General features: G+C 46.1%; 1 protein-coding gene across 1 annotated transcript in view; it reads left to right on the forward strand.

Moving 5' to 3' along the window:
• Positions 1-21,215, forward strand: part of LOC149327525 (uncharacterized) — a 753,829-nt gene extending 732,614 nt beyond the window's left edge. Inside the window, exons 65-66 of the mRNA XM_089563244.1 lie at positions 7,153-7,295; positions 21,028-21,215. Of these exons, the coding sequence (XP_089419370.1) occupies positions 7,153-7,295; positions 21,028-21,031 (147 nt within the window). The 3' untranslated portion in view covers positions 21,032-21,215. The remainder of the gene's footprint in view (positions 1-7,152; positions 7,296-21,027) is intronic.
• The last annotated feature ends 3,893 nt before the right edge of the window (positions 21,216-25,108 follow it).

The following is a 25,108-nucleotide window of genomic DNA, read 5'->3' on the forward strand; positions in this document are numbered from 1 at the left end:
ACGGAAACAGAACGAGTGTTCTGACGACGATGCCGCCAGCGCCAATAGAGCAGCCACCGCGTCTCCGTCGTGCGTCCGCGGTTCCATGAATTCGGTAACCCTTCGACCGGGGACAGCTGCACATGTCAGTTTCGCTCCGTGCACTGTGCTGGAGGCTGGATGACACATCGAAACGAAAAGTTCAGCGAACTTCACACCTCCCAACCAAGAATGCCACACGGACACTTGTTGTCAGTGAGACATTAAAGTTCACCCACGGTGTCCGAGAACAAAACTACACAAACACACGCACATGTATGCCAGCTGTCCAATCATTCCACCAACACGCATACATGCGCGCATACAGCAGTTATTTCAACCCGCACACTCAAGGTCGGAAACCGATCTGCACATTCCAGAATCCACCATGTGAGATCGGTGCCCCAAAAACTGACAACAATTACATATAGCCGCCTATGTGTCAAAACAAAACTTCTTGCTTTTCCACTTTGTCCAGAAGATTGGAACAAAATTCGAAATTATCCAAAAGAACGCCGGTTACAAAGGCTGCCGCCGCTATCGGATGGACGTTATCGCTTTCCACAAAATCAGTAGAGCTAACTGACTGTCTGTACGCTACGAGGATTGCTACTGCTATCGTGTTTGCGATCGCCCTTTTTAACTTCACATCAGGGTTACGCCTGTCATCAGCTATATCACATGGAGTTTCAGGCAGCTGCTTCCTTTCTGGCTGTTGTATCAGCGAGTGCGTCTCAACTGCTACGAACCTCCCTGCACCTTCAGCTTGATCTGCTGTCACTGCGTACAGTGTCAGCACCGACTCGCCGACCACGTCGACTTTGGCATTTAGCTTACCTGCACCTGCAAAGAGTGCTCCCGCTATCAGATTTACGTTTCCCTTTTCTGGAGCGTTACTGCTGCCTCTGCGTGAGCGCCAATCTGCTCTGGCTTGATGCTGAACTCCTCTTCACGAGCAGGTGCCTCCTGGGCCTGCTGTATCTCTGCATGTTCTGACCGCAGGAGCATCATGGACGTGAATAACGCCCCTATGCCGTCAGCCATCTCTTCTGACACGGCGCCCAGTGTTAGGACCTGCTGACTAACCGTTGCAGCCTCCACAGCTGCTGATATCGGCCCGCACGTTGGACCAGCGTCTGCTACCTGAGGAACGCCACATTCTTCCTTTGTTTCATCGGAGCACTAACCCCTAGAAAGTGAATGAATCGTTCCTCCTGTTAGCGTAACTTCGGTCCCCGAATCCACACGTGCTTCAGTACTATGACCTTTGGTATGCAAGTAGCCGGATGCCGCATCATCCCTCATATCTGTTTGACTGGCCTTACCAACCATCATCTCCGATTGGGAACATAGCTTGTCAGGCATCTCTACATGATCTGCTATTTTGCACACGTCTCTCCTAACCACGGCAACTTCCTGCTCTTGCTTTAAGTCCGGACAGTCAATCATGAAATGCCCAAATTTCATGCAGCCGAACCATAGAACTGCAGCAAACAACATCTCGCTATCAGCTTTCATCATCTGGTTTAATTTCATCTGCAACTGTGCAAGCTTTGTCTTTTCTAGCTCAATTACAAGTTTCAACTTTTCAATTTCAAGCAGCTTTTCTGCCCCCTCGATCTCCACGCGTCGCATCATGCCCTCCCGATCACACCGTGAGGCAGCCATCTCCGTTTTACGTGCTATCGTTTCTAGTACGTAAACGCTACACTGACATGGTGAATTCGGAGAAAGCAGAAAGGTGTCCTACCTTTCTCGATGCTCCGTCGATCGCACTGCTGTCGCAATCGGCGTGATGAGAGCGGACTCCCAGGAAGGTAGACGCACACGGGTACGTCCCACAGGAGCTCACTGCCTTGGAACTCGCTTCGCTTGGTCGCCTGGTTCTTGCTCTGAACTTTTCGATGTGCACGCCTGGTTCCATTCAGCAGCTTGCTGTCTCGAACACTCGGTGGCTTGTCTTCGCCCGGTTCCTTCAGCTCCTCGCTGACTTGAGCTTCCGGCGTCCTCTCGAACTCGACGTGCGTTCTTGAAGCGTCTCGATGTCTATTCCTCGACGCAGCTTCGCGTTTCCTCCTTTAGGACGGGCTACTCTGTAGCTTGGCCACCAACTTGTCCTTCTCACCTTCCGTGCAATGCCTCGAGTAGAAAGACGTTGCGATCCTGTCACGACTGCGCCAATTGAGTTTCCCTTTCACGTGGCGTTGTCAGGAAACATTTCATGATGATGAAATCGGATTTCTTGATGCATTGATGGTTCGGACTCGCAAACAATCACATTACTCGACGGCGGGGCAAGAAGATTAACCATTTATTAACACATGAATAAACAAGAAGAAAAAAGCAAGGAGAGAAGTATTTACAACGACTGAACCGTTGATTACACGAATTCAGTCCCACTTAACCGAGAGCGATCCCTTTTAAGCCTTCTGTCTCCGCCCTTGGGAGGGAAAGCAACCAATAATAAAACAGGCGACACTTCTCACCAATTGATGCTTAGGGAAAAGACAATAATGTTTCTGTCAGCCAATCAAAGACTGGGGAAAGGATGTTAGCTAATCAAATACTTGGTAAAGGAGAGGTACCGAGCACACATACACACAGCACTGAACTCGCTGCCTTCCGAACCTCTTCCTTCCTCTTCGTTTCCCCTCTCCGCGCACGTGCATACGAGACGCACGGATGACACGGCAACAACCACTGAAGGTTCCTTACAAAAAGAAAAGGAAATCTGTCGTTGAGGGGTCCAGCGTCCAGTGGCAACTTAAGCTTAACTATGGGCCCCTTTTGAGTATCCGACGCTCATAGACCCATCGGTGCCGCATCGCGTTCCGATCGTCCACCGTACACCTGCGTCCTCACAGTAGTCCACAGGGACGCCAGATTGTTGAAAAAAACCATCTACTGGCCACAAACACGACGACTGCAGGCATTTAAACACTGCACTATAGAAAGCTGCGCGCTAGAAAGTATCTGTGGTGGGGAGGCAAGAAGGAGACAGAACGGGCGCTCTGGCGACGATGCCGTTAGCAACAATTGAGTAGCCACGAAGCGCGGCTTCGGCTGCTTATCTGTTTTTATTGCGAAAGCAATAGTGCTGGCAGTTTGAGCCCTTCAGCGTCGTCCCGGCGGTGTAAACACGTTTGACCTTTAGCATGACCTCCGCTGTGACGTCACGCCAGACGGAGAGAGACAGAGCCCCAACTCGTCTCGTCGCGGTCGTCCCAGCGTAACCACGGTGCGCCGAGCAGCAGCTGCGCGCTGCTGCCGCGAGGAGGCGCTCGCTGGGATGACGTCACGCCAGACGGAGAGAGACAGAGCCCCAACTCGTCTCGTCGCGGTCGTCCTAGCGTAACCACGGTGCGCCGAGCAGCAGCTGCGCACCGCTGCCGCGAGGAGGCGCTCGCTATGATGACGTCACGCCAGACAGAGATACAGTATATTGGGCTCCGACCCAGCTCGTCGCAGTCGTCCCGGCGTAACCACGCTGTGCGTTTCAGCCAGGCCATGTCGTCAGACATGCACAAGGCAAGGCTGCAACGATTCGCTCAAGCTAGGAAACGACGGCGGGATGAAGAAACGGATGAAGTTGCTTTCGCAATTTCCCGTCTTAACCAAGCTGAGCCTCTGCCAATTTTTTCAGCCAGCGTCCGCTTCGGCGGACGCGGTTGTTGCTGCGACGCGCGTCATTTCTTTCCGTTTTCTCTTTCCTCTCTGCTTTTAACTCTCCTCTATCTGCACGTGGCAGCGGTGGTGGCTCGGCTGGAGCCAGTTGGCACGCCCGTGCACTTTTCTTTTCATTCTTCTCTCAGTTGCAACAGCAACTACAGCCACCGCGTCTCCATCGTGCGTCCGCGGTTCCATGAATTCGGTAACCCTTTGACCGGGGACAGGTGCACATGTTAAAGTTTCGCTCCGTGCACTGTGCTGGAGGCTGGATGACGCATCGAAAAGTTCAGCAAACTTCACAGCTTGTAATTAAAAAAAGAAAAATCGACCGGCTTTGAAAAACCGCTGGCGTGATACCCTGCATGGGGATGTTAATTTGGGAGATAAAGGCAGACGGAAACTCGTGCGGAAAATGTAAAGTAAAAATAAAAACGGTAGAAGATAAAATGCGGCTATTAAATGCGTGCTAAAGTGTATCGGCGTGTGATGACGCTACATATGAAATTGTGAAGTCCGAAGTCCGGCAAATAAGATAACAAAGTTCACAGCGTGAAGAATGTATGAGTTTTGGACTGTAAACTTGGGTCGCTGACCACGTCAAAAGAGGAGGTAAGTTGACGTCTGGGAACCGCTACGGGTTTCTTGTTCCTTATGAAGAAGGAACCCGTAGCGGTTCCCAGACGTCAACTAACCCCCGTTTTTTGATGTGGTCAGCGACCCAAGTTTACATTCTACTAGCCACTACCTGACCAGACGGGATTCTGTCAAGCCCTGGATTACATTACATGTATGCGTTTATCGGTCAAGGTGGAATTACAGCTTGTCAAGATGTCCAATATCCTTTAAATATGCAAACAAAAAGTTCATTGCATGCCTCTGTTACTAGGGCAGAGTAAAGGACCTAAAACACTGTCCATTGGTCGAACAACTGGGCAGAGCTTCTCCATGGAACAACCATAGTACGCACGCTCGTCGGAACTCAAGTAGGATATGTTCCACGGTTTAAATTGAGCCGCTGTTGTCACAAAGCGGCCTGTCATTTGACCGAAACGGTATCGCAAGCCGTTTGTCAAGGCAGCGTTCAGGCGAAGTCGGTGATAAAGTGTTTCCACATAGCGAGAAATTCTGGTTGGGTGTCTTGATCTCAGATGGGCGTCGACTGAATAGAGAAATTGTTAGTGATGTGCCGACAAGCTCCAGAGCCGATGCGTTCCTTCGGAAGCAAATATTTTTTCCATTTGGGACGCATCCTGATATTTCGTGCAGAAAATCCGAATGTATCTCGGATGCTGGTGGCTCTTTCGATGGAGGCGAAATGCTGGAGTGCCATGGGCTGTGCGATATCACTGCAGATTAGAAAACCCCGGGTGGTCGAAATTATCTGGAGCCCTCCCTAACGGCATCCTACCCTGAGTCGCTATGGGACGTTAAACTCCATGAAATAAAAATCAACCCACTGAAAGTCTTAGGCCTAACAGCTGTAAAAAGAATATGAGCCACCATAACGCCGTGCTGTTCAAGGTCGATATTTCACGCTATATATAAGACACTGTGAGCCAGCATCAATTGATTAACCACATTAAATGCACTGCAGCAAGAGCCGTTTGCGGAACATAGGCCTTCCGCTGCACACGATATGAAACTCTTAATCGCCTCGTGCCTTGTGGAAACATTGTTGTTACCATGTGCGACGCGCAGTCCTAAGACGCCGCAGAAACACTTCGAAGCTTCTCTCGGACACTTTGTGCGGGGATGTGTACAAATTACCAGTTGTTAAAAAGAAGTGCCCGACACCACACCTACAGTGGGGAGATACCGTTATCGTACCGTTATGGGATGAATTAAAATTATTTGAATTTATAGAACAAAATGATATCTGCGGCTGCTCTCGCTCAATATCATGTCTGACGCAGCACAACTCAAGCATTGCAAGTTTTGCTCTGTTTGCACCTTAATGACTAATCATTAATCAGTGAAGAGTGTATTGCAGAGAGACTTAACAACACTGGTGCTGCTTGTGGAAAATAATTGCTCTGCTCGCTCTTGTGCTCTTACATCAAATGCTGGAGCGTGCCACTGTCCCTGTTTAGATTGCTACCACTATGATTCCCTGAAAACCGAGTGCAAATGAACTGATAGTGCTGGGGATAGGTGTTCTTGAAAACCCCAATACCTGCAAAAATGCATTTTATGAAGTCGAGAGTGTGACGGAATCCCGTCTAGGGGGGGGGGGGGGGGGGGGGTAAATTAAAAAAAAACGGAGACCAGTTGCCGAACGAAAGAGAAATTCCCTGGAGTTGTCTACACCATCCCTTGCGCAGATTGCAACGGTGTCAACATCGGAGAAACTGGAAGTTGTAAGAAGCGCTTACAACAACATGCTCGTGATGTGCAGAATGCAAATACCCGCAATAACGCCTTGGCAGAGCACGCGGTGACGCAAAATCGCAAAACCGATTGGGAAAAGGCGCGAATCATCGAGAAAGAAAAACTGACAGCATCACGGCTTTATCTTGAGTACCTGGTGATACAGACGACGTCACACACGCTAAATCGTAACGAGGACAATCTTAACCCGATTTACGCGCGATCCTTAGCGCGATACTGTAGCTTTTAAAGACGAACCCTCTTTGTAGGATTCCACTGTGAACAAGGCCCCCGTTCTGGGCGCCGAAACGTCAATTTTAATTTTCATTTTACTGGTCGGCGTCTCCGGTTCTTGCAAAACATTTCTGCATTTCCATTAACAGTGTCTGCATTGCATTGCACTGCCAGTAATGGGAGTAGGAAACATGCGTAATGAATAGAAGCTGTCGCTGCTGCATTGCAACAAGAATCATTCCTGTTTTGTCGGGCTAACTGGTGGCGTCGTAAGATCTAATATTTCAGTGGCTGCGTGTGGAGAATGGGCAGAAGGTCACTTCATGATACGCCACTCCGTTTCCACCATTTTAAGGAAAATGAGCATTTATTTATAGCGGTGTAGCTTGTGGCTTCTGCAGGAGGCTGCAAAAGCTCATACTACGGTTACCACTCCGTAAGGCGAGATTCGTGGTGGTTAATATAACGTGGCGTATCATAACCACCACAGAATTTCGTGTGGTTAACATAACGTGGTTATTTTTGTCCGGCACATTGCGCGTGGCGTCACTCCGCTTTCACTCGTGGCCTCGCTGCGCTACGAGCACTAGGCCTGAGAGGTTGTTTTTGCCTGCTGATATGACGTAATGCATGACACCACAGCGTAATGCATGACACCACAGCGTTCGTTCAAATCAACATGGTGAAATAAAAAAAAGCACTGACGTTGATGGAACCCGAAGCGTATCCTTAACAGATTTCGCTGTCGAATAGAGAATGCTTCAGACAGCAGTGCACTTGTCTAGACTGTACTGAATCGCTCTCACATTAAAGCTCACAGACAAGTATGACGCTCAGCCTCTCTCCACGGTGCAATGCACGCAGGCGGAGAAATACAAGCGGGCACTGAAGCAAACGGATATTTTTCTGCGGCGTCTGGAGCACTCAGCGGAGAACGCGGAGAAGGCGCAGTCCCACAGACTAAACTTAACCTATCCGAGCGCCAACAAGAGCTCATGCCAGCCCAGGTGAGTGTCTGGCCGCTGTTTGAATGCCCGGGGCTGTGATTCAGTAGCGCCGCAATCTGTTGCTGGGCTTCAGCCAGTCTGCGTGTGTCTAAACTATTTTGCTTACCTCTGAAGGGCTCGATGCACCTGTTTCACTTGAAAACTTTGATTCCTGGATTTCTTCTGAAAAGCTGCGAATCAGCTACTCTGTTTAGTAAGATTGTGAACTCCGATTTGAAGGCGCCTATTTGAAGGTGGGTATTTACTTTAGAAAGGCGAAGTTTGTGCCACAGATTCATTAACTGGATGTGTGTGCGTGCGTGCGCGTGTGTGTGTGTGTGTGTGTGTGTGCGCGCGCGTGTGCGTGTGTGCGTGCGTGCGTGTGTGCGTGCGTGCGTGCATGCGTACTTTCGGCTCTGCGTGCGTGCTTTTGTGTGCGTGCGCGCATGTTGAGGCACTATCTTCTGCCTGTTTACTTTGAGGACAAAGTATCAGCCTGTATTAAGCAAACCTGCAATTGGCTAGATGCCGCAGTTAATCAATGCGCTCTCTTAGCTCTTCGAGGCAGAAAAGAGTGCATTAACAGCTGCTCATGCACCGAGTTCACCTGTTTTAAGACGTTGATCATCGCCGTCAATGTAAATAAACTTTAGGTGCCCATATTAAGGCTTGACTTAAACCAGCGAATAAAATTTCTACCTCTCTGCTTGTTCACGTTGGTAGGCTTATTTTGTTAGTGGAAGAAATAGAGTTGGTACTACTTCTGGCGAAAATTGCGGGATATTAGGAATATATCAGTATTGCAGATATGACAAAACTGTGAGACAGGGAAGCACTCCTACAATAATTCGCAGTGACTCTTTTTAGGCGCTCGTCACCGGCATTGAAACGGTCTGTTTCTGCAGCCAGTACTTTTGCAGCCCTGGCGCGCTCCGACTCCTGTGTTCAGAAGCACCAATGAAGGAAATGACGCATTGAACGTCAGAGCACGCGATGGATTCACTCCCGCTACATGTCCGTACGCCCGCATACACGGCCACGCGCCTTGGCAGGAAAGGAGGAAGTTGTGAAAGTCGCGAAACACTAGTTAGAAGGCAAGCTTTGATAAACGGGTAGATTTAGATACACATCTATTTCGTTAACGACGGAAGACATGCGCGAATATTTGCTTTGGTTGTGTAAAGTAAAATGGGGGTATATGGCTTAGTTTCCGAGGACGTAGAAGCGGAATTTGTATGCAGAGAAGTGTTATTCCATACGTTCTTCAGGGCGGTGTACATGCGCAAAGGAACCATTGTTAGCGAGTTTCCGGCGCTATGAGTGCGTCTGGCGTGCTTTTTGCTTAGCCTGTTCATTCATTTCCGTTTTCTCTTAAAGACTGTCCCATCTTACGGACTTTCGAACATTTCACAGCATTTCATTCGTCAAAGGCTTGAAGGCTGTTCACCCTGACACTTCTTGGTGCCTCGTCGAAAAATTTAACGATCACTTGAAAAACCCTTCAGGTGATATCTAAACACAAAAATGACCCTGCTGATACTGCAAGCTCGGTGTTTACACCTAGAGCTACGGAGGACGATGTGAAATACTTATCGACTTCCGATACCGACAGATTAATCCTCGGCGCCGCGAAGTCGGTGATCTAACCGGAGTAGGCGGAATGCCTATGGCGCGCACCGTAAAGCTCCCCTAGAAACCCAACACTGCTAGCCGCACTTAGAACTCAAGTGCGAAAAGTGTTAAAAGACGCTAGAAGAGTTTTTTTTTTTCCACAACACTGACTGAGTACTTAGAGAATTCTCTGAAAATTTTTGGAGGCACTTGTCTTGAGTATAAATCTACTGTAAGCTGTATCTCAGCAAATGGAAACATCTGTAACAAGCCACTACTGATAGCCGATGAATTCACTCGTTTCTCTGCCTTCGTATTCGCACCGAAACATGGTAGAGCATCAGTAGAAACGCCATGGCAGATGCGCTCTGATCGCAGTGCCTTTGTATCAAAAGAAGGCGTTATGTCCCTGCTTTTAAACTTAGATAGCAAGAAGTCCGCAGCGCCAGACGCTATTCGATACGAATTTTTAAAGTGCTACTCTGAATGGGTTTCAATTTTTTTATTTCAGTTTTTTTCCCTTTCGTTGGAAGATTGTGGTGTGCCAATTGACTGGGTGTTCGTAAGAGTTCTACCCGTACACGGACCTGGAAGCAGACTAAGTGTTGAAACTTATCGTCCTCTAAAATTCACGTTCTCTATACATATATGCTACTGCATATTATCTCTAAATACCTAGTGCGGTACCTTTAAAATTATAACCTTGTTTACAACAAGCAGCGTGGGTCCCGTAGTCGCCTCTCAGCAGTCAAACAATTATTGGAAACTGTTCACAGCTTTGCCACAGCCCTTAACTCCAAAGAAAATAAATCGTCCTTATCGCATTAGAGTTTTCGCAGGTCTTTGATACGGTGCGCCACGCTAAATTTGTCGAAAAAATGTACACGTTCGGCATCGATCCCAACGTTATAAAATAGGCACAGGCCTATAAAGTAATTACTTGAGATCAATGGCTAGCGCTTACCAACGTGAAAAGTGCACTCGGCATCCCACAAGGATCGGTTCTAGGTTTAAATTTATTTTTGCTGAATATTAATGATACTGGGAAGGACATACATCCCTCTGTTGAAGTGCGACTGCCCGGCGATGATTATTTATTATTTTGTTCCTTTAAAAATGGTCAGAATCAAGTTGTGTTAAATGAGCCTGGGAAAGGCTGACAACAGGTGTGTCCAGTGGGAATTATGTATTAATCTTGAAGACATATAATACTTGATCATTTCTAATAAAAATTAACCCTAGTTTTTCCGCATAAAATGAATAACACTTAAATAAAATGCGTCAGCAAGCTAAGCAACTATGCGTCACAATCACTAGCAACATGAACTGGAGTGAATATGTAAGCCGTATGTGGGCTTAGACATACCGAAAACACGACTGCCTAAAACTGAACCTTAAGAATGCTAACCCTGATTTTAACCTGAAAGCATAGAGAGCCATCATCCATCCACCTTTGAAATATGCAGCTATATAATCTGGCACCCCTATCAAGAGAACCTCTATGATAATTTAGAACGGGCTCAGAGACTTGCAATCAGATTTTTTCTGCCTACCAACGACGCCAATCGGGTAATAACGGTGCTCGGATTAGCACAACTCCCAAAACTCAGCACTAGAAGAAAAATAGTCCGACTAAGTTTTTTTTTTTTTGTCAACTGTGTAACAGCCATTTAAACCTCGATCCGGGCTTGTACTTCCGACATTGTCGAATAATATCATCTTGTATTAATCATCCATATGCAGTCATGCCCTTCAGAGCAAGAGTTGATGATTTTAGGTATTCTTTTTTCTCCAAAACAATAATAGCATAGAAAACCCTTCAGTCGCAAATATTTTTTCACGGCCGTCGCGGTGGCTCAGCAGTTATGGTGCTCGGCTGCTGACCCAAAAGACGCGGGTTCGATCCCGGCCGCGGCGGCTAGAATTTCTTTGGAGGAGAAATTCTAGAGGCCCGTGTACTGTGCGATGTCAGTGCACGTTAAAGAACCCCAGGTGGTCGAAATTTCCGGAGCCCTCCACTACGGCGTCTCTCATAGCCTTAGTCGCTTTGGGACGTTAAACCCCATAAACCAAACCAAACCTATTTTTCACGCTACATCAGAGTATTTTGTGCATAAATTGGAAACGTGTAAATAAGATTTTTGTCTAGGTATTATTGTCATTCCGGCCTTTCATGATGAGTATTTTTTATACTGCAGCGATGGCGTAGAGGTAGAGCATCCACCTCACGTGCAAGAGGACCGGGGTTCGAATCCCGGTGCCATGCAATTCTCCACCGGATTAAAAAAAAAGCACCGACAACGCACTTCCTCACCAGAACAGGATTTGGCCACCCTGGTGCGGTACTTGGCCACAACCTTCTATGAACAAAGCAATTAACCCTCGGCCCTCAGTCCCCAGTGCTGAGCAACTGACCAAGTCGGCGGTCAGATCTGTGACGCAGCGGAGGGTGCTCAGAATCTCTGGCTCCGGACAGGCCGCCATTGGAAACTGAACCTGGCAACGTTTAACGCAAGAACCTTATCAAGTGAGGCTAGCTTAGCAGTGCTGTTGCAAGAATTAGCGGGTAATAAATGGGATGATGTTAGGAGGACAGATGAGGCGTATACAGTGCTAAAGGGCGGGCATGTACTTTGCTATCGCGGATTAACAGATAGGCGAGAACTAGGTGTGGGATTCCTCATAAATCCGGATATAGCTGGCAATATCGAGGAGTTTTACAACATTAACGAGAGAGTGGCAGCTATCGTAATTAGACAGACAGACAGACAGATTTATTTGACATCATGTCTACACAATGTCGGGAACATGGGCAAAAAGCCGGAAAAAGCGCGGCTTGACAGGGCCCATGTTCCCTATTAATCAAGGCTACATATGTTATGAATTCTGGTAACAAACACAATTTGACAACAGCAACGATTAGGAAATGGTACAAAGATCATCTTTAAAAAACATAGTTTAGTATTCAATTTGACATAGGAGTATGAAATAGCAATGAGGGTTATTAAGAAAGTTAATTTGGAATACAAGTGATTAAGATATGTTACAATAATAATGCTTATTAATAGTTTACTATACAATTCAACATAGCAATATGAAGTAGCAATCAAAAGTGCAAAACAATTTGCAAAATACAAAATTATCACAAATTATCACAGTTCATATCAAACAGTGTGAAAAAGTTTACCACAGAGACATTTATCGCTGGACACAAATGATCATGTGATATTGCCGAGTGAGTTGAGTAATGATGGCAGTCTGTAACTTAGTGCCTGGGTTCCGTAGTTAGTTCGTGTTTTTGGAATGTACCATGTTTCGTTATGCCGGGTATCGTAAAAGTTAGTATTTCTTCTGAGGTTAGATAGCTCTTGAAATAAATTGTTACCCTGTTTTTTGCTTCCTATAAATCGCCTAAGGAGTAAGTCATTTTATAGGGATTCATGGTGGCTATGGAAAGTCTGTTAAAAAGTGGTTCTGTGTGAGCGAGGCGCGGCGCGTTAGCAATTGCACGGACAGCTTTCTTTTGTAATAATAACAGCTTACTAATTAGGGCCCATTACTGTTCATAATTTACATGAATGACATCTTTTCAGGTATTTCTTCATGCATGCGTCTTTTTGCGGACGATTGTGTATTGTACAGAATTATTAACGATCAAAGTGACTGCGACGCATTACAACAGGATTTGTGTAAAGTGGCCCAGTGGTGTGAGAACTGGGGAATGCATATTAACTTACAAAAATCTGTACATATGTGTTTCACTAAAAAGAAGGTTCCCCATATTTTCACTTATAACATAAATAATAGCAGACTGCTTTCAGTGTTGGAATTTAAATATCTTGGTGTATATATAACAAGTTCAATGTCTTGGCATCGTCACGTGGATTTCTTTACTGCCAAAGCCTGCCGTGTTTTAGGCTTCCTGCGACGTAACGCTAAACTTTCCCCTTTAAAGACTAAAGAACTGCTGTATAATACAAATGTTAGAAGCATACTTGAGTATGCTTGCACAGTCTGGGATCCGAAATCCTTTCTTGACGTTCAAAAGCTAGAAAGAGTTCAGAATTTGGCCGTTCGTTTTGTTTTCAATAACTATGGGCGATATTTTAGTGTAACGAGCGCGAAAAAATCTTTGGGTCGGGACTCCCTTCAAAAACGTAGGAAAGTTCTGCGTTTAAAATTATTTCATAATATATTTCATTCTAGAACTGGAATAGACTGAACCAAATATATAGCCAACCCTGATTACGTGTCTTTACGAAGAGATCATCCACTTAAAGTTAAAGAATACAGATGCCTGACTGACCTTTTTAAAATGTCTTTTATCAGTGTCCATATTATCAAATGATTCATTTTCTTCCATGCTGTGACATTTTTTATGTATAATAATTCATCATCATCATCATTTATTTTCCATTAAGGACCCCTAGGTGGGGCATTACATAAGGGGGGAGCAAAAATACGAAATCACAAACAATAGGAACATTTGAAATATAATAGTGAAGAAGGCAAAACAATTGTTAAAAGAGCATTGCAAAATGAAAAAGGGAACAATCACAGGTACACTGTGCCCATCACGCTATATATACAGGAAGAAAACGGGAACACTGATTAGCAGACAAGGGTTCAAAAATGTAACATGTGCAGAGGTGGTACTGAAAATTGTCGGGCATTACACTGTAAGTGTGCTAACGAAAAGGATGAGATAAAAGCAGGGTTTTGAATTTATTTGCATCGCGCTCAGTTACAACTGCCTCAGCCAGCTCATTCCACAGTTCAATGGCGGATGGCAGGAAGGATTTTTGAAAGGCATTGGTGGAACCATGTAAACGCTGGAGGCTCAGGCTGTTAAAAAGACGACGAGATGTTCTATTGGGAGGGAGTAGAAGTGTGCAGTGCAATTGAGGAAAACTGTAGTATAACTTGTGGAAAAGGCAGAGTTGGGAAATTTGACGGCGAAAAGACAGTGGCGGTATGTCAAGCGATGATTTTATGCCAGAAACACTGGTTCTGCGATCGTAACATGAAGTAATAAATCGGGCTGCACGACTTTGTACTGATTCTAATGCTTCAATTAGGTATGACTGGTGCGGGTTCCAAATGGGTGAGGCATATTCTAGTTTAGTACGAATGAATGTTTCGTAAGCGTGCTCTTTCTATCTCATTGTTACCTTTTTTGTAACCACCTGCATGAGGTAGCATTTGTGTACTTTTTGTTCAACCGTCCCACTGTAATGCCAGACAATGGCGCTGTGAGTATGATGATAAATAAATAAATAAATAGGCTTAATAAGAGGTAGAAGCTGAAGGTGATGCAGGCCTACGCGCCTACATCAAGCCATGATGACCAGATAGTTGAAAGCTTCTATGAGGATGTGGAATCGGCAATGACCAAAGTAAAATCACAGTACACTGTACTGATGGGCGACTTTAATGCGAAGGTAGGTAAAAAGCAGGCTGCAGACAAGGCGGTAGGTGACTATGGCATAGGTTCTAGGAACAGTAAGGGAGAGTTATTAGTAGAGTTCGCAGATAGAAATAACTTACGGATTATGAATACCTTCATCCGCAAACGAGCAAACAGGAAGTGGACGTGGAAGAGCCGCAGTGGTGAGACTAAAAATGAAATAGACTTCATATTGTGTGCAACCCTGGCATCGTAGAAGATGTGGAGGTCCTCGGTAAGGTCCGTTGTAGCGACCACAGAATGGTAAGGTCTCGTGTTAGCATTGATTTGAAGAGGGAACGGTGGAAACTGGTGAAGCAAAATGCTATTAACGAGTTAGCATTAAGAGGGAAGATAGATGAATTCAGAATGTCGCTGCAAAACAGATTTTCCGCTTTAACTGAATTCAATTGAATTGAATTCAAGCTTTACTTCACAAATGTGCACATTCTTTAGAATGAGCCACAGGCCAAAAGCTAAAACAAATAGCTTGAAAATGCCTGTGGCTCATCTAAGAGCCATTACAAATTAATAAATAAGATAAACACATACATACAACGGTGGCAGGTCGCATACGAGCGCACTATAGAGAGAATGTATAATATTTACGATTGAACGGATTGCTACACAGAGATGTAGTTTGAAACTAGAAAAAACAATTAAAACTGAACAAATGCATTTGAAAGTTATACACACTGCTGGGTTGATGACAAATGGGAAAAGGAAACCTATACATACACAAACTGCAATATATGCAAAGAAGTTATGGAATATTATTTACAAAGTACACTTTTAACTCATGTGGTCGGAGGTTATACATGCTAAGCTGGTTAGATTCGTAGTTGTTTAGAATATTATATATAAGAATATTAAGTGCTTGTTTACCATAATTAGTTCTAGCGCGTGGAAGTGTCCATTTTGCAGTTGATCAGGTTTGAACATACTTTTCTATGGGCTTTAACATTGCTATATTAAGCAAAAAATTACATATTGATGGTGAAGAAAATTTGAGATAGTATAATAGGCGGTACTCAAGAAAAATATTTACACAAATTACTTCATACTTAATGAACAATTCAGCCGTATGGGCAGTAAAACTGGCACCTGCGATAATCCTGATAGCTTTCTTTTGGAGAATTAGAATTTTCTGTAGATTTGTTTTGGATGTGGTAGCCCAAACTATGTGGCAAGAAGACGACCGTAGTGTTGAAACAATGAATGATAATCTCACAGCTATCGTTACAGAGTGCGACGCAGAAGTAGGTGGTAGGATGGTTCGACAGGATACCAGCAAGCTATCTCAGGAAACTAAAGATCTGATTAAGAAACGCCAAAGGATGAGGACCTCTAACTCCACAGACAGGATAGAACTAGCAGAGCTATCGAAGTTAATAAATAAGCGCAAGGTAGCCGACATAAGAAAGTTTAATATGGAGAAAATCGAGCATGGTCTAAGGAACGGAGGTAGCCTAAAATCAGTGAGCAGATAACTTGGCATACGTAAAAACCAGATGTATTCTCTAAAAGACAAACAGGGCAATGTCATCAGCAATATGGATAAGATAGTTTAATTAGCCGAAGAGTTCTACACAAATCTATACAGTAGCGAATATAAACATCAAGTTACTGAAGGAGGCAGTCGAGCACAGCAATGGGACATCCCGTCACTAACTAAGGAGGAAGTAAAGAAAGCCTTGGGAGCAATACAAAGAGGGAAAGCAGCTGGTGAGGATCAGGTAACAGCAGATTTGTTGAAGGACGGAGGAGAGATTGTGCTACAAAAACTAGCCACGCTGTATACGCAATCCCTTGTGACCTCGAGAGCTTGGAAGAACGCTAACATTATCTTAATTCGTAAGAAAGGAGATGTCAAGGACTTGAAGAATTACAGACCAATCAGCTTATTGTCCGTTTCCTACAAGGGATTTATTAAGGTAATCGCTAATAGAGTCAGGACAACCTTGGACTTTAGTCAACCAAATGATCACGCAGGCTTTCGTAAAGGATACTCGGCAATAGACCGCATTCACACTATCAATCAGGTGATAGGGAAATGAGCAGAATATAACCAACCCCTATATATAGCCTTCATTGATTACGAGAAAGCATTTGACTCAGTGGAAACCTCAGCTGTCATGCAGGCATTGCGGAATCAGGGAGTAGAACAGTGTTATGGGGAAATATTGGAAGATGTTTATAACGATTGCACAGCTACTATAGTTCTCCATAAAGTCAGCAATAGAATTCCAATACGGAAAGGTGTCACGCAGGGAGACACCATCTCACCAATGCTCTTCACTGCCTGCTTAGAGGAGGTATTCCGGGGACTGGAATGCGAACAGTTGGGGATAAGAGTTAATGGAGAATACCTTAGTAATTTGCGATTCGCTGATGACATTGCCTTGCTAAGCCACTCAGGACAAGAACTGCAAAGCATGATCAATCATTTAGGCAGATCAGAACGGTGGGGCTAAGAATTAACATGCAGAAAACCAAAGTAATGTTCAACAGCCTAGCAAGGGAACAGCAGTTCGCAATTGGTAGCGAGGTGCTGGAAATAGTAAGAGAATATGTCTACTTAGGGCAGGTGGTGACCGCAGATCCAGATCATGAGAGGGAAATAACTGGAAGAATAAGAATGGGGTGGAGCGCATATGGCAGGTTCTCTCAGATCATGAATGGTAGCTTACCAATATCCCTGAAGAGAAAAGTATACAACAGCTGTATCCTACCCGTACTCACCTATGGGGCAGAAACGTGGAGGCTAACAAAGAGGGTTCAGCTTAAGTTAAGAACAACGCTGCGAGCTATGGAAAGGAAAATGATAGGTGTAACGTTAAGAGATCGGAAGAGGGCGGAGTGGGTGAGGGAACAAATGCGGGTTAATGACATCTTAGTTGAAATCAAGAGGAAGAAATGGGCTTAGGCAGGGCATGTAATGCGAAGGCAAGATAACCGCTGGTCCTTAAGGGTAACGGAGTGGATTCCTAGAGAAAGCAAACGTAGCAGGGGACGGCAGAAAGTTAGGTGGGCGCATTAGATTAAGAAGTTTGCGTGGATACAGTGGCCGCAACTGACAAAGGACAGGGTCAGTCGGAGAGAGACATGGGAGAGGCCTTTGCCCTGCAGTGGGTGTAGTCAGGCTGATGATGATGATGATAATTTTTTATACTGCTCCTCCAATCTTTTTCTTCCCTTCTTCGTTTCCACCCTGGAAACGCCCGAAAGGGCTTCCAGTAGTATAAAAGAAAAAAAACAAGGCCATAAACGCTTCCTTTTTAAAAACGCGCAGGATTTGCACTGAAAGCATTTATACAGGCACCTAGCTTTGCTGACCGCTGCCTTTTCAGAAAAGAGCAAAGTTCCAGATAAGATTTTTGAAAACGGTCGGGACGTTTTTTTTTAATATTTCTTCAGCCTTCCAGACAGCTGTCTCTCTTTGCTGCAATACCTTTGATACAGGCAGAATGAAAAAAAAGCTTCTAGTAGTTTGTTTTTTAATCGACACAGTGAGCTTGCCTGCTGTAAGCCAATTTGTAGACAAGGACTTCTACAAGGATCCGAAGTTTTTATTCTCAGCATCTTCCTTTGATGCTTATTTTTGTTCACTCTCTTGTTTTTTTTTGTTTTTTTTTTGTCGTAATCCGCTGGTTCAATGTGCTGTGTTTTTCCTGTTGTTCATGTGCGACGGAGTGGCTTCAGACTCTGTGTAGAAGAGTAGCCGGCCCCACAGCCGGGCAATATCTCATGTTTCATTCGCCCATGTCTGTGAAGAACAATTTTTGGGGAGTAACTAGTTCAGTGCGAACGAAGCCGTTCACGAGGCTGCGAAATATGATAGGATACCTTGTCCCGTGCGGCTTTTTCTGTGTGGCTTCCTTGGGAACGGCTTCTGTTGCACTAAACTTGTCACCCGAGAAAGGAGCCAAGGGTCTTCATTTGAGCCCTTGACAAAAGTAACCGACCAAATGTGGTTTGTTTCCTAGTCGCGCACCGAAGCACTTATGGGAGCCTTTAAGCTCCGAATCTCTGTAAAGTAAGGTGTGCTTCTCTCCTTACGGTTGGACACGTACCTTTCGGTCTCTAGGGGTACCGTAAAGGCTCTGTTATGAGGTTGAGAAGAAAAAAACCTGCTTTTGTCAGTAAAGAAAAAAAAGTCTTTTGTCAGTAAAGATGGTGCCTGTGAAAACTTCTGTATTATACCTCCAAAAATACGATTGGTTTTTGATGCTATACAGTTAGCACGAGTCTTCGAGGAGAGGTTATTCATAACATATGCTCCGAGGTACTTATAAGCTGATACGGAGCCTAGTGGAGAATGATTAATGATCTATAGAGTAGCTGGGAAAGAATACTAGGTCCCTGGTGATCGTAGATACGCTTGCCAAGCCCGCAAATATCTCGGCGGCACAGGTGCTACAGATGACCATCGAATTTGATGCTGAAAGCCTGGTGTCTTAATAGTAGGAAACGGTGCAAAAGGCCAACAGCAGGTAGGTTACTGCGCAAACCTTCGGCTGCCTGGTCTGCTCTAGACTGACCACCCCTCCAGTCCTGTTCGATGTTATGTAGCAGTCTCGCGTTACGTCAGTGTTCCTTCACGGATCGCACAGATGTCTCTTGCGGCAGGTCCCTAGTGCTCGTAGATACACTTGCGAAGCGCAACAGTGTCTCGGCAAAACCGGTTTCACAGCCTCGTCACCGGCGAGGCTGAAAATGTGCCGCCTAGGAACTATAAACTGCGCAAAAGCAGAACAACAGGTAGGTCGCTGCCAACCCTGCGTCTGCATGCTCTGCTCCAAAGGGATGGTACCTCCAGGCCTCTTCCATGTTTATAGGTGCCTTGCTTTACGTCAGTCTCCCTTCACGTATCTGGTGCCGGTCCGGGCTGCTCGTAGATACACTTGCGAAGTGCACCATATCTCGACAGTGCACGTGATACAAGTGGTCGTCGGCGTGGATGCTGGATTCAGCGCAAAACGGAAACAGCAAGCAGGTCGCTGTGCAAACCTGCGTCTGCCTGGTCTACCCCAGAGTGATGGTCCCTCCAGGCTTGTTCCATATTATATAGGTGCCTTGTTTGATGTCAGTGTCCCTCCATGAATCGCGTAGGTATCTCTTGGGGCAAGTCCCTGGTGCTCGTAGCTACACTTGCGAATTGCAGCAGTTTCTCGAAAAAATAGGCGACACAGAAGATCGTCGACGTCGATGATGAAAACGTGGCACCTTGGCAGTAGGCAACTGCGCAAAGGGGGAATGACAAACGCCTCAAGCAGTGGCCGCAAGCAAAAAATAGGCGAACCAGGAAACGGGAGAGTGAATATTTTCAAACAATAACGAGTACCTTCACAAAAATCTGTCCTGGAACTGGGAAAACGGTAACAGACACCGGTGAGAAGTTTGTTGAAAGCAATACTTACACAGCGCTGAACTTCTTCCACCTGTTTCCATCTGCCACGCCCCTAGCCATGTACATATCGTTGTCATTTGTGCGAATAAATTAGTTGTCAGTCAGCGCTCTGCGTCCTCTTTCTACGCCCGCGGCCCTTGCGTGTTTGTAATTATTAATGAATTGCCTTCTCCATCTCATATTGTTTGCTCGATGGCTTCAACTATTGCAGCTTTCGAGTGCAGTGGGCAGGTTCTGTACCGTGTGGTGTAATCGTGACTTAGGGATTTATAATGCTCCGGCAAGAGTGGTGTTTTAAAACTGATTTTACTGTGTCCAGGTCCTGCCCACAGACCTAACTGGAAGAACCCGAGACCTCATTTTAAATAATTAGAATAAAAATGCCTCCCTAAAGTGAACTCGGTGCTTTTACGCACACGCGACTGAAACATTGCGATGCCGTTGAGGCTATGATCTTGATCAATCCCTGGTCAGCCAAACCGTTCATGACTCCTCCTCAGCAACGCATTCTATAGCCCATAACATTCTGCGTGGCACATAAAATTAGTCATTCATTATCGCATGCGATTTTGGTGACTCAGTCAGAGCTAAGGGTCCGGCTGATTGCAGCAGCGCTACTAGCTGTCGGCGAAGACAACGAAGACAAATTACAACCCCTTCTGACATGGCCGATTGACTAGGTGGTCGTGCTCATGGTAACCTGTTTGATGCAGAGTGGTTTCAGCGTTGTCAATTGTCATTTGAGGCAGTTTCATCCGTGTGGTTGTCGACAAGCCAAAAGAACTCTTGGTCGCCGGGCTCTCAAGCCCCTTTATCTTGAGATATTCAAGTACTTCTTACCATTGAAGAAGTGGTGCCCCCTGCAGCGCGCAACGTCCTTGGCGCTGTAGGATACTGCATGGTTGCGACCAGTTTTACTACCGAACTCTTCGCCATAGGATTGATGCTAACATTTCCTTATGCCGCTCCCTAATCCGCAATAACACCCCTAAGTAGACAGGAACATGATCACACCTCTGTTTTAGATGCAATGCCTACAATGAAAACATTTTGCTCAATTTCCAAATCGTACTTGTTTTCACTATGCGAGAAGACCATCGAAACACCTCCATTATTTTGGAGACTATATGAAAGTATCAATTTTTTTTTATATTGCCCAGAAATCCTGTTTCTACCGATGACTGAATCTCGGTACAACGTAAGGTCACCATCTTTTATTAAGTACGCGAATTGCGTAGGATAAGAAAAATAGAGTTCTACGCTTTGAACCTTTCGTTTCCTTTCAGATAAGGCTCCACATGCATCGGGAGACAGACCGTGGCGATCGGCGACTGCAGTGCAGATAAAATTCAATTGAAACATGCAATATAAAATTGCGTGGAGTTTCTTGAAGAAGCAAGAAAATCGACATGCCTTGGAAGACACTGCCTGATCGTCGGCGGCTTCTGGAGATAAAGTTTAAAATCAAAATTCACTTGGCGTCGCTCCAGTTATGGGTCCACGCACGAAACACAACTACATTAGAACGAAGAGAGTGAGCAGCCGCTGAAATGTCAGTGCACGTTAAACAACCCCAGGCGGTGCAAATTATGCGCAACCCTCCGCAACGGCATCTCTCATTGCCTTAGTCGTTTTGGGACGGGAGCCCCATAACGCAAAACAAACCAAACCATCACCTAACGTCGCAGCCACATCCTCAAAATGCCGCTAGGATAAATACTATCTGCCATTGTTCGAACTGCATTCAAAGGTAAGATTGGGTCATAAAGATGTGGACCATATAGTATGCCTTTCAATGCTAAATACTGCTCACGTTTAACGTTCCGAACTAAATTTGTTATTATTTACCTGTGAACGTTTTTATAAGGTTCCAATGTTAGCAATAAAACGATATTAAAAATATTTCGAGCAGAGGGTTCCATATCTTTCTGACCGTTGTTGCAGTAAACATTTTTTTTTTCAACTATAAGAAGTTTGAAGCTAAACCTCGTAGCCTGCGCCTGCTATAGGTTGCATGCATAGCCCCTATTTTACCATAAAGCTTTACTTTTAACCCATCCGCCACTATCTCCAGTGAGGCGCTATTCAGTGATGGCTACATAAGCTTGACTCCATGATATCCGTTCGGAGGTGAGTGTACCAATCGCATTTGTTATGTATTGAGGAGCTCAAGTGTGGCTCACCATCGTTTTTGCTCGTTGAAGCTTATCAACTGGCGGGCGTGCATGCTCGCGCAGGGTTGCTGAACTTTACAAGAATGTCAAGTTCTTGTTACATTACAAGTATGCAACACTGCGGCAATTATTGCATCAATACTTTATATAAGTCAGATGTGAACAAAGCGTAACGGAAAAGATTGCACCAGTGTTTTTGACATATTGTTACAGGCGTAAAAGTTTTGCTGAAGGTCGCTTCACGCCAGGCGCTCCAGGCGTATGAAGTAAGTTCCCGGTGGCGTCCAGCCGTCCTCACATCCAACACATTCGCACTTCTGCTCATTCGTGCTCGCTCGTCCGTGGCATTTGCCCCTGCGCAGACGGCGCCCATTGGGCGAATTACGTTGCGTCCCGAGAGAGGCAAGGCTTCAGACGAGCGACTTGTATGAGTTCAGTTCTGCCGAAACGGCGGCAAGTTGCGGTGGGGCGCGCAGTCTCAAATGTCAAGTCACTAATTCTGGCCAAAAGATGTAAGGGCCATCGTAGTGGGCCGGTAGCTTTTGGTGCCAGCCGCGGCGCTGACTAGGTGCCAAAGCCAGACGATATCGCCCGGAGCTTAGACAACATGCGGCCGGTGGCAGTCGTAGCGGTCCTTGAAGCGCTCTTGAGAAGAAATGGATCGCAGGTTGGCAGTCCGATGACCTTCTTCAGCTAAAGACAGGATCTCGGCAATACACAGGTTATAAGTGGGAGAAAATGGCAGGATGGTGTCCAGGCTGTAGCGAGGCGGGTGAGCGTACAAGAGGTAGAATGGATTGAATCCGGTTGTTTCATGGGCGTTGGTATTGAACGCGCATGTGAAGAAGGGCAGTATGGTGCCCCCATTCTTATGGCCAGAGTCCACACACGTGGCAAACATGTTGGTGAGTATTCTGTTTAGGCGTTCCGTCAAACCGTTTGTCTGTGGGTGATATAGCGTAGAGTGCCAGTAGGTAACAGTGCACAACCTTAGCAGTTCTTTAACGATATCAGCCGTGAAATCTCGGCTTCGGTCACTGATTACCGCTCGCGGTGGTCCATGCCGTAAGTCGATAGAGTTCAGAAGAAACAGCGACACTTGGTGCGCGGTAGCCGATGGTAGAGCAGCCGTCTCACAATAACGTGTCATGTAGTCTGCACAGACCATGATCCAGCGATTTCCATTTGGGGATTTCTGAAAAGGCCCACGCATATCAATTCCAACCTGCTGGAACAGACTGCCGGAAGGCGTCACAGGGTGAAGTGGCAGTTGGAGTGGAGGTAGGGCGTTTGTGGCACTCACACTGTGCGCAACTGGCCGCATATCGTTCTCTCTTGGAACGCATTTTCGGCCAGTAAAACCGCTCATGAGCTCGATGGAGCGTACGAGCCGATCCCAGATATCCACAGGCAGTGTCGTCTTACATGGCACGCAAAATGGAGGAGCACAGAGTTGTTGGAGCAACGAGCAGGTATCGTGGGCTCTCAAGGGACTAGTCCTTTTTCAGTAACAGACCGGATACAAAATGGTCTTTGGCGTCATCAACGCGAGGCAAAGGGTATACATCCTTTTTGGTGACGGCTTTTAAGCGGCGGTAGTCCACACAAAATCATTAACTACCGCCTTTCTTGAGGAAAAGAAATGCGCGAGCTGCCTAAGGGCTCGACGACTCGTGAATGACTTCCTTCCAAATCATCTCTTGAAATTGCTCGTGAATCAGTTTGCGCTCCGACGGCGACACGCGATAAGGCAATTGGCGGATTGGGCGAGACGAACCGGTGTCGACAATGTGAGGGGTACGAGACGTGGGATTAGAGGGTGGTCCACTCGGCTGGGAAAAGTCGAAGACAGCCGTGTACTGTGGTACAATGTCTAATAGCAAGCGGCATTCAGTGGAACTGGGCGTTTTGTGGATCATGCCAAGAATTTGGCATGATCCACAGGTTGAGAGGGCACAGCTGCGACTGACGCCACAGCTGGAGTTTTAAGCCGCTCGGCAAGACGGTGGGTTCAGAAGACGAACTAATGGTCCAGAGCCACGCGCTGCCGTTAACAACGGATTTCGGGCAGTGCGACACTATAACATTGTTCTTTAAGCACGTCGAATGTAAGGGTTCCACTAGAGCTTAGAACAATTCACGGTTGGCAGGTGCAGCAACGACCAGGCTTCACATTGCAGTCCACTATGACATGACAGTATCCTGGGATATAGAAAATACCGTTTCTCGGTCACACGTACTCTCCACGAGGCTGGGCAGAATCATGTGCTCAAAATAAACCGTGCCACTTCTACAGTCGACTGTTGCTCCGCACAGCTTCAGAAATTCCACCCCTAAAATGACGCCATGGGTAGAGCTAGGGATAACGAGGAATTCCGCTTGAAATACGGCTCCACCCAATTCAGTTTCGAGATATACACACTTCTCGAGGACGCAATGGCTCCCCACTCACACCACAAAACGTTGGAGGTTTCATCGCATTTAAACATAGCTTTGTGTCCCAGCAAACACTTAAATCTCCTACAGATGATGGAAACAGTTGAACCTGTATAAACGAGAGCTAACCCAAACAGACCATTAACGGCCACACAAATTTTGTTCTTAAGCACTGGAACAGGAGAAGGTATATCAGAACAGAGCGGAAGTCCAGAGCCTCACCTCCATCTCTCGCGCTGGTAAGTTTAACAGACGAGGTGACAGAGATCACCCGTGTGTGAAACGCGAGAGGAGGAGTCACTCCGATTCGACGCCGGGAAGAATTCCGAAAGGTGATGTGCCGAAGTTTTGTTGAAGGAGGTACGTAGTCAGTCGAGGTAGATGCATTCTGTTAGGCTGGTCGGGCTGTGAAAGTTGATGTCCCGTATCGCGATGGTCGACAGCAGTGGCAAAATCTTGAAATGTGTCCGCAACGAAAACAAACAAAGGTGCGCGTTCAATGGTTCACGCCTCGTAGCATTCATTGGTGCCAGGACCCATTGATAAGGCATCAAACTGTGCATTCTCGTCATGGACGGGAGGCGGCCGCTTGTAGCAGCGACGCTGCGCGGTCGAGAATACTGAGGCACTCGGTGTGCAGCAGAGCCCGTTGCGTTGATTGAAAACCTCTCTGTCGGCCACTGCACAGAAGTGAACGTGTGGTCACAAGGCGATGCCTGCCAGCAGGAAAATTTCTCTCGAACTAACTAGCGGATAG

Source organism: Amblyomma mixtum, chromosome 10 (assembly GCF_055824585.1).
Source record: "Amblyomma mixtum isolate Tamu chromosome 10, ASM5582458v1, whole genome shotgun sequence".
Taxonomy (NCBI): Eukaryota; Metazoa; Arthropoda; class Arachnida; order Ixodida; family Ixodidae; genus Amblyomma; species Amblyomma mixtum.